We start from the raw sequence: 8,662 nt of genomic DNA, 5'->3' as shown, positions 1-8,662 counted from the left end.
TCATTTAAAGAAATTTGATCATTACAATTCAAAACAAGAGAATTTGATTGAGAACACTGTAATTTTTCTTGAATACATTTAAAACTAGCAATATCCAAGATGTAGAGGCTCCCTAGAGGCTTTCCTATGGCCAGAATTTCTTTAGTCTGCAGGTCCTTTAAAACACAATCAATAGGGGTAAATATGCATTCTATGTTGGCAGATTGAGTGAGTTTATGAACAGATAGAATATTGAATTTAAAGTTAGGTATGTATAAGGCCTGTTGCAGAAAAATTCTATCAGACAGTTTAATGTCTCCTAGACTATCAACAGTTTTGATAGATCCCTCAGGTAAATAAACAGGTATGGGACTTCAGGTTGTTTAAGATTGTGAAAAAGGTCTTTTATACCAGAAATATGGTTAGTAGCTCTTGTATCCAGAATCCAAGAGTTCATTCCAAGCACATCAGTAGTAGCAGAACTTAAAGCAAAAGCATATAAGTGAGGTTTACCTGAGAAATTATTCATAGTGGCAAAGTTTGCATAATTACCATCTTTCATGATCTTGATTAACTCTTGTTAAACCATATTAGCAATTTCATTTTGTTTTTCTCCCTTAGTTTCACCAGCATTGTCAAAATCTAAAGGAGTTTCTGCCATATTTGCCATGGACTTGGTCGCTTCCTTTTTCTGCTGCTCTCTCAACTCTTTGTACCAGTCTGGCACGCCATGAATTTTGAAGCAAGTATCCCTCTCATGCCCTTTGGTCCTGCAATGATCACAGAACTTGTTCTCCTTATCTTTCTTTTTTGCACCACGCTTTGACATATTGTCCTTGTTGTAGTTGTTCTAGTTTTTGGCAAATAGCCTCGTAACTTCAATTTTTTCATTGAAACTGACATGAACCTCTCTTTGTTTTTCAACACTAAGAAGCATAAAATATGCTCTATTTACAGTAGGAAAAGGATCCATCACAAGAATCTGATTTCTTGTATGATCATAGCAATCATTCAGTCCCATACGAAACTGCATAAGTTTGTTCATAGAGTACAGATCTGAAATGGCTTTAGCAACTCCATAGGAACAAGGTGGAAGAGACATAAGGCAACCAAATTCCTCCTACAAACGTTTAAGTCTGGTATAGTATTTAGAAACACAATCATTACCTTGATTGATTGAGGCAATCTCTCTTTGAATCTGGTAGAGTAAAGGGTCATTGCTTTCTCCATATCTCTCAACAATCTCTTCCTAGAGTTCCTTGGCAGTGGTGGTGTACAGAAAATCATCCATAATTTCTTTAGAGATAGAGTTTAAAATCCAATAAGTAACCATGTAATTAGCTCTGGTCCAGAACTCATATTTATCATCATCTTCTTCAGGTATGGGCAGTCTGCCATCAACAAATCCAAGTTTAAACTTGGCTCCAAGAGCAATCTTCATAGATCTGCTCCAAGTAAGGAAGTTATTTTCAGTTAAGAGTGTTGTAACCAACACCATTCCAGGATTATCAGAACCTTGAAGATGGTAAGGATCTCCATTAGGGTTATAAGTTTCTGTAAAGGCTTCAGCCATTTTAGAAGATAAGTATTTCGATCATATTTGCTCTGATACCATGAAGAAGAATAGCAGAGAAATAACTCTGTGTTGCCTTATATATATTTTTAATGTATGTGTTTTATTACAAGAGGAAAGGCCTATATATATAAAGAAAACTTAAGAAGCAAGCTATTAATCTGTTATAAAGAAAACAATGACAGCAAAAATAAAGGACAAAAAAGAATGTTGTGAGAAGAAGCAGAAATGATGTGAGCTGTTTTTTCTATAACCGCATGTCAGCAATCAGTAACAAACTTGCCAGCAAAGCAGAAAAAGGAAATGAGCTTTGGGGAGGATCATGCTACTGAGGTGAGCACTATGCTGATAATAGAAGAATTTGTACAAAAATAAAATAAATTCATTAAAATTAAAAATGAAATTGTTCTATATCAAATGACTAGTAGAAAAAATAACTTACATTTAATAATGTAAAATTTATTTATCTAAATATCTTTTATAATAAGTAAGTTCACCCAAAATGTAAGAAAATGCCTATCATTGGAACTTCTTTTAGGAGAGAGAGAGAGAGAGCTAGGGAAAATTACTGTATGTGGAAGAAGCATCTTTCCCAGAAGAATCATAAATGGCAAAATTGGCAAAAATCCAACCAGCCGACCTCAAATAAAAAGACGGGCGAGAGGTAAAAGACAACACCAATTTTTGTAGCCTCACCGCTTCAACAGTATCATTTTCTTATAAAAGAATATGAAAATGAATATTTTATAACAAAGAAAAGGTTTGTCATAGATGCGGCTTCAAAAATTTGTTTCACCGTCACCAACACAAAACTGCATTCCTGCTTGTCCATAGATTTGATTCTATCATCTCCTTTCCCTTTCCCCCCTCACTTGGTGAGGTAAATCAAATGCCCAAGACCAGGTATTTCCCAGCAGAAAAAATAATTTACAGAGTAGAGAAATTTGGATCGATTCTGGAAAACAACAAAACATATTCAATTGATACTGCCATCTGCTACAATACAACAATGGTAGGATATTTACAAGTGATGTCCGTTTTTCAATTCTTACAATCTTCCCACATTCAAATAATTAATAAATGAAGGTAACTTTGTTTGCCATCAGGAGACCATCTTTTTCATGACAGACAAGTAACCAGATAGTAATTCAAGAACAGTTGGATCTATTTTGCGGAATTCTCAGAGCAGGCAGGACCCATGATCCAAAGTAGTCATGTAAAAAGATCCAAGAACCCACAACCCACATCCTGCACATCATTTGAATTTCCAGGTCCAACACATTACTTCAGATTTGATTTGAACGAGCAATACCAAGAACACAAGCACACTGTTTGAGTTAGTGCAACCAAAACTCAGTGTCTGCCAAATAGTATCCGAGGACAAGTCCTCCCACTTGAGACTATAAAACATGATCCCATCGCTTATCCATGGACAACTGATAACAAGAGGAAACCCCTCATTAATTCATTTCATGAAAATTGCAGAAGACAGCAAAGACACAGACAAAATTAACAAAAGATGCAGTAAAGATGTTAACACTAAGTTCGGTTGGTTGGCAATGAGGGGAAAGGAAAAGAAAAAAAAGAATTTATTTATTTCGGTGTTTAAATGGGGAAGTGAAAAAGGAGAAAGGAAAAAGAATCAGGGGAAATAAATAGAAAGAATCTCATTAAGTTGGAAAGACATGGAGGGAAATTGAAAACCTTTACTAACAACTCTTTTTTTTAAGTTTCCATTTATGTAATCCATCCAACAAAAGCAAGAATGATTAATATAGTGATAAACCTCAGGCAAGGGAAAGGAAATTTTTATTTCATTTCTTTTAATTTCCCTCACTCATTCTTTTTGTCTCAATCTGGCACAATTATTGTTCCAGACAGCAAGAATACAGTTCCTATGTAGAATAGACTATATGTAAAATAAAATTCATAATCCAGCTTAAAAAAATATCATAGAAAACTATGGCAAATGTGCTACATGTCAACACAACCATATCTGATACTGTAGGCATAAGGGATTTCCAGCCACAATGACAGAACAACTTCCATCACCAGAAGACTTGTGCATAGCCCCATTAGAGTGGGGACTTTTTCAAAACAAGATGCTTTTTCCTACTCATATAAAATGCGAATAACAATATAAGATGAAGTTTACCTGATTATCTATTAGAGTTTAGCTGAGAAAAAAGCTTCTAAAACCGTCGGCCATAATAAGGTGATGCAGAACCTGAGGACATTGGAAGTGGCTGCCTCACAAATGAATGCTCTAAGAGCTGAGCAGCAGTAGGACGACCATTGGGATTAACTTGAAGGCATTGCAGAATAAAATCTCTTGCATCATTTGAAAGAGAATCAGGTACAGGAGGTGGAACACCTTTGCCAATCCTAAACAACGCCTGCATCTGTTGCATCACCAAAAAAGAAAGAAAGGAAAAGCCGTTAGAACAACAGTCGTATTATGCATGCCATGGCACACATCACAAAGCTGTTTTGCAGACAATGGCTCACTTTTAGAGGATGGATGCATTAACTATCGATGCATGAGCTCGTCACGAAAAATTTCCTCTCTTATTAAACTAAAAAGAGGTGCAAATATAGATGATGCTTACACATTCCAAATGGGAATATGGAACCTGACGGGTTAACATCTCCAAAACAGTGCATCCCAGGCTCCATATATCAGCTGGAAGACCATAACCATGGGTTTTCCTATTGACAACCTGCAATACAAAGCTTGATAATCAGAAAAACCTTATGGGAAGTATGAAGCATAATGTTAACCAAGCAGTTCAATATCTATGCAACAGTGACACGTATGCTGTTAATTCTGTTAGAAGAACACAAATACGTAATCAAATTAAGTATGCTGCAGAGAAAGTATATGTTATCTTTAAAAAAAATACTAAAAGGGATAACTACAAACCTCTGGGGCCATCCAAAAAGCAGTCCCCTTGCATGATTTAACATCATTTAGTTTGGTTGCCTGGCAAAAATACACAGAACATAATGTGCATAAGAAACTAATCAGCATATTGGAGCCATTTAAAATGAGAAAAGATTAGAATCCTGAGTAGGGTGAAAACCTTAGCCAATCCAAAATCTGCAAGTTTAACCGATCCACTTGCATCTACCAAAATATTTGCACATTTGATATCCCTATTATACAAAACGCACTGCGGTGAGATTTTATAAAATAAGTCCATATGATAAATGCAAATCTTTATGCCCCTATGGTCTGTACAAGCAAGAGAACACATGTCAACTGCCATCAACTCCTATTCTGAAAAATGTAAATCAAGATTTTCTTGATTAAACATCCAAAAAGGAAATAAACAAAAAGCAAAAGTGGCTCACTAAAAGAACCATTTACAAACTATGCCAGATGGAGTAATTGACTAGTATGAAAGGTTGAGCATATCAAAGTCACACGAGGGAGGAACATGAGGTGTAGACCCAAGGACTAGGATGACATGGTGGGAGGAGGGAAGAAAATATAGCAGCTTTTGACCTTTCTAAAGATGCAAGTAACTCTAAACAAAGTGGAATGAAAGAAAAGGATCCATATAGACAACCCAAACCCAAACCCAATTAGAAATAAAATAACACTCGTTTGACTTTTTGAGATGATTTTATAGGTAAAGAAACAGAAGCAAGTAAATAAATTTCATGATACACCACTAAAATAAATTATAGAAGACACGACCAGTTCACTTATCTCACCTGTGAACTACATTTCGATCATGAAGATACTTCAAACCATGCAAAATTTGTCTTGTGTAGGCAGAAACTTGGGAGTCTCGAAGATGATATCTTTGATAAAGATTCATCAAAGAACCTTGAGTTACAAGCTCAAGAAAGATGTATAGATTTGAATCATCCTGCAAAAATCAACATCAAGAACAAAATTGAGGACCAGATATATGCACAGAAGGAAATGGCAGTATGATTGCCCCTAAAATAAAAAAGAGAGAAAAATATGAAGAGGTGCAGGTCTCAAGTAATTAAGCCATGAATGAGAATATTTATTCCCCACCTACCACAATTTCAGCTATTCAGTCTCAATTACGTGTACCCCTTTTCAAAAAATTCCATTCTATCTAGGGCTAGATATCTCAAATGTAGTTGATATACCAAGTTACATTCTTATCCAGCTGTGTGACATTGGTAATCTTCAACTTTAGGATATGAATATAATTGTTTCAATAATACATATATCCTCGGAGAATTTTATTCACAAAACAAATGCCCACTTCCATAGTTCCATATATTCAGAACAAGGAGAAACACGTCATACGGTGAATTTCTCCAAATTGCAAGATTGAATTTCTAAAATAGACATAAAGAGTGAATAAGAGAACAGGGGATTGTGGCCTTCACTAATCCTATGATAAAAAAAGGTATAAATCTAAGAAGTGAATCCATGACCAAGGTGATAAGCAAAAAGATGGTACCTTATCAGTGCCATAATACCGAACTATGTTTTCATGTTCGAACTGACTTAAAAGAGCAATCTCCTGAAAAAGCACACGCACAATGATGCAGCAAGGAAAAGGGAACAACTTAGTTCTTGTTTCAAAGGGAATTCAATCATCAAAATAAAATATAAACATGTGAAAACATCAATATATGGGCCTATGGCAATTGATAATCCCAACTCACCTGCTCAAGTTGGTAAATACTTTGCTTGCCTTGACTTCCTTGATCAAGCAAGGAAACCTCTTTGATGGCAAAAAAGAAGCCATCGCTGCAGCAATATATAATTAGAAGATAAGCCAAAAAAAAAGTGCCTTTCCTCATACAAATATAGAAAACAAAGCATCAGTCCCAAATATAAACCCCTAGATGAGTACTTTCACAAATCCAGAGCATAATATGATTAGCAAGCAACTTGACAAACACCTCCAAGGAAAAACCGAGATATCATTTAAAAAGAAAGGGATCCGAAAGGAAGAAAACAAAGACCGAAAAAACAAATAATAAAGAAACACCAAACGTGTATTTCTCTCTTGACAAGAGAATTACGGGAAACTAATTAGCGACCCAAGAATTGCAGAATCCGAGACGCTACAATACGAATATATCTACCTCCAAAAAACCATTAATAAATAGCATTCACCCCAACTCTGTCTTCCACATTTTACCTTCATACCCTAAAGCTTTCGGCATATTAAAAAATTCAATTTAACAACCTACTGACTACATGGAATTAGCTAAAACTCTCCACCTTGTCCTTTCAAATGACATGCAGTATGGATTCATAATTATGCCTTTCCAAATATAAAATAGCAAACCATATAAGCACTTACTGAGCAATTCCTTCATACACAGATCCAAACGATCCACGACCCAAAAGATCACCTTTTTCCCAATCACTAATCATTCTTCTAAATCTCTCATGCGGCGAAATATTGGACATAAGCTCCGTAGTAGTACTAGAGGAATCATCATCATTAGACGTAGTAAACGAACATGACTCGGATAAAACACCAATTTCTCTAATCCTCGACAAATTATCATCATCATCTTCTTCTTCTTCTTCTTCTTCTTCTCCCTTATTAATAGCAGCAGCCACTTCTTCCTCGTCATCAGAACTTAAGCCCCCCTCAGCTATTAACATAGACGACCTTCTATCATTTTCAGGTGCAAAATCCCTTAATATATCCCAAGTTGAACAACATTTATCTATTACCGGTAACGTCATTGACGGAGGCGGCTTCAGTAACGGCGGTCTAACTCCTTTAATTCCTCCTCCTGATACATTTAATTTAACTGGCTGGACTTGCTTTTCCTGAGTCAACTCAGTAGAATCGTCAGTTCTAACAGTATCCAAAACCCTAGCACACAATTCACTTTTTTCCTGCTCCTGCTCCTTGTGTTTCGCTTCCGCTATTCTCGGACTATCCGAAACGTATAATCTAGACCTAGGCAAAAGATCCGACGCCGAGCGGACTTTCATCGCTTCCCACGCGGCCGTCGGAATTTCGAAATCTTCGGGACCTGTGAGTCCGATGCTCCGACAAATGCGGTCAAACTCACCATCAGTTCCTTCGATCCGAAAACTAGTCCCCTCCGGTAAATCAAGAGATCTAGTAACTAACGACGATGAACATGATGATGCGTCTAGAGAAGAAAAAGACGAGGTCGCATCGTACTCTATATGTTTAGCAGCATTTCTGCGTTCTAGCCTTGGCCTACTTCTGCCGTTCTTTGGATCCATTGGACCCTTTCCTTTGTTATGATTAAAAAGTCGAGGCAAGTGATGCATAGAGACCTAAGTCCATCTACTCCAAGATACTTTTTCGTTTCAAAAAAAAAAACTACCCCAAAATAATAATAATGGATCAAGTATACACAGTTACGGCTGCGGCTTGAGCTCTTTATTTTCTGTCATTTTACCGGGATAATAAAGGGAAGAAGATGCGGTGAATTTGGATGGACATTTTTATGGCTGACTAAAGAAAGGAGTCGTAATGGTTGACAGGACACAAAATGAGAATAGAGAGAGACTGGTAAACGCCGTCGAGATGAAGAGAAGGAGAGAGGGAAAACGCGGTGCCACGTGGCGGGAAAAGATAGGATGGATTTGGATTTTGGAAGGGTGTGATTTGTTTGTGTAGGGGTGGTAGCATATTCCAAAAGTTACGCCTTTGGTACACATTTGTGATCCTTTTTACTGAGATCAGTATGAAGTGAGCTCAGCTGTGGAGCAATGGCCGAAGGCTTTATTAGTGTCAGCATAGGAACTTCTTTTTCTTTTTTTTTTTTTTTTTTTTTAGTATATATATATAGGAACTGTTTGTATCGTGTTAAATAAATATATATTTATAATTTTTTATTTCATAAAATTATTCTGTAAACTGTTTTATAAACAGCTTTCGTAAAAAGTGTTTTTAGAAAAAAACTAATAGCTGTAACATACTTTATTTAATGATTTTTAAAACTTAAAAAAATAAAAACACTTTGCTGAATGCAATCCAAACACATATTTAATTTTAAATTTATCCATGAGTTAATTTAGATGTGTGGACTTTCGTAAAATAATGTTAAAAATTGTACAAATAATAATATAATATTTCTAGTCATCGTGTGAAATTTTTTAGAAATTATATT

At 35.9% G+C, this 8,662-nt stretch overlaps 1 protein-coding gene across 2 annotated transcripts; it reads right to left on the bottom strand.

Moving 5' to 3' along the window:
- Positions 1–2,508: 2,508 nt before the first annotated feature.
- On the bottom strand, positions 2,509–8,410 carry LOC8274146 (mitogen-activated protein kinase kinase kinase 1). 2 transcript variants are annotated; one of them, XM_002513787.4, is made up of 9 exons: positions 6,859–8,399; positions 6,212–6,296; positions 6,004–6,066; positions 5,273–5,430; positions 4,636–4,708; positions 4,476–4,535; positions 4,162–4,272; positions 3,708–3,954; positions 2,509–2,988 (listed from the first exon to the last, which is right to left on the bottom strand). In XM_002513787.4, the coding sequence occupies exons 1-8, from the start codon at positions 7,815–7,817 to the stop codon at positions 3,745–3,747; spliced, it is 1,719 nt and encodes a 572-aa protein (XP_002513833.3). In that variant the 5' UTR covers positions 7,818–8,399; the 3' UTR covers positions 2,509–2,988; positions 3,708–3,744. The 2 variants fall into 2 exon arrangements, 1 of the variants encoding a protein (XP_002513833.3); XR_007214813.1 differs by lacking the exon at positions 2,509–2,988 and having other exon boundaries at positions 3,818–3,954; positions 4,061–4,272; positions 6,859–8,410.
- Between the last annotated feature and the right edge of the window lie 252 nt (positions 8,411–8,662).

The sequence above is a fragment of the Ricinus communis genome, chromosome 2, assembly GCF_019578655.1.
Source record: "Ricinus communis isolate WT05 ecotype wild-type chromosome 2, ASM1957865v1, whole genome shotgun sequence".
Taxonomy (NCBI): Eukaryota; Viridiplantae; Streptophyta; class Magnoliopsida; order Malpighiales; family Euphorbiaceae; genus Ricinus; species Ricinus communis.
Note: the sequence above shows the minus strand (reverse complement) of the source record. Positions and strands in the feature narration are given on the sequence as shown.

Excerpts from the sequence above, each read along its gene's own strand:
- LOC8274146 (XM_002513787.4), bottom strand. The coding sequence starts at position 7,817 with ATGCATCACTTGCCTCGACTTTTTAATCATAACAAAGGAAAGGGTCCA. Across the intron at positions 6,297-6,858 it reads GTGTATGAAGGAATTGCTCA|CGATGGCTTCTTTTTTGCCA; the intron begins GTAAGTGCTTAT and ends ATATTGCTGCAG. Across the intron at positions 6,067-6,211 it reads GTATTTACCAACTTGAGCAG|GAGATTGCTCTTTTAAGTCA; the intron begins GTGAGTTGGGAT and ends GTGCTTTTTCAG.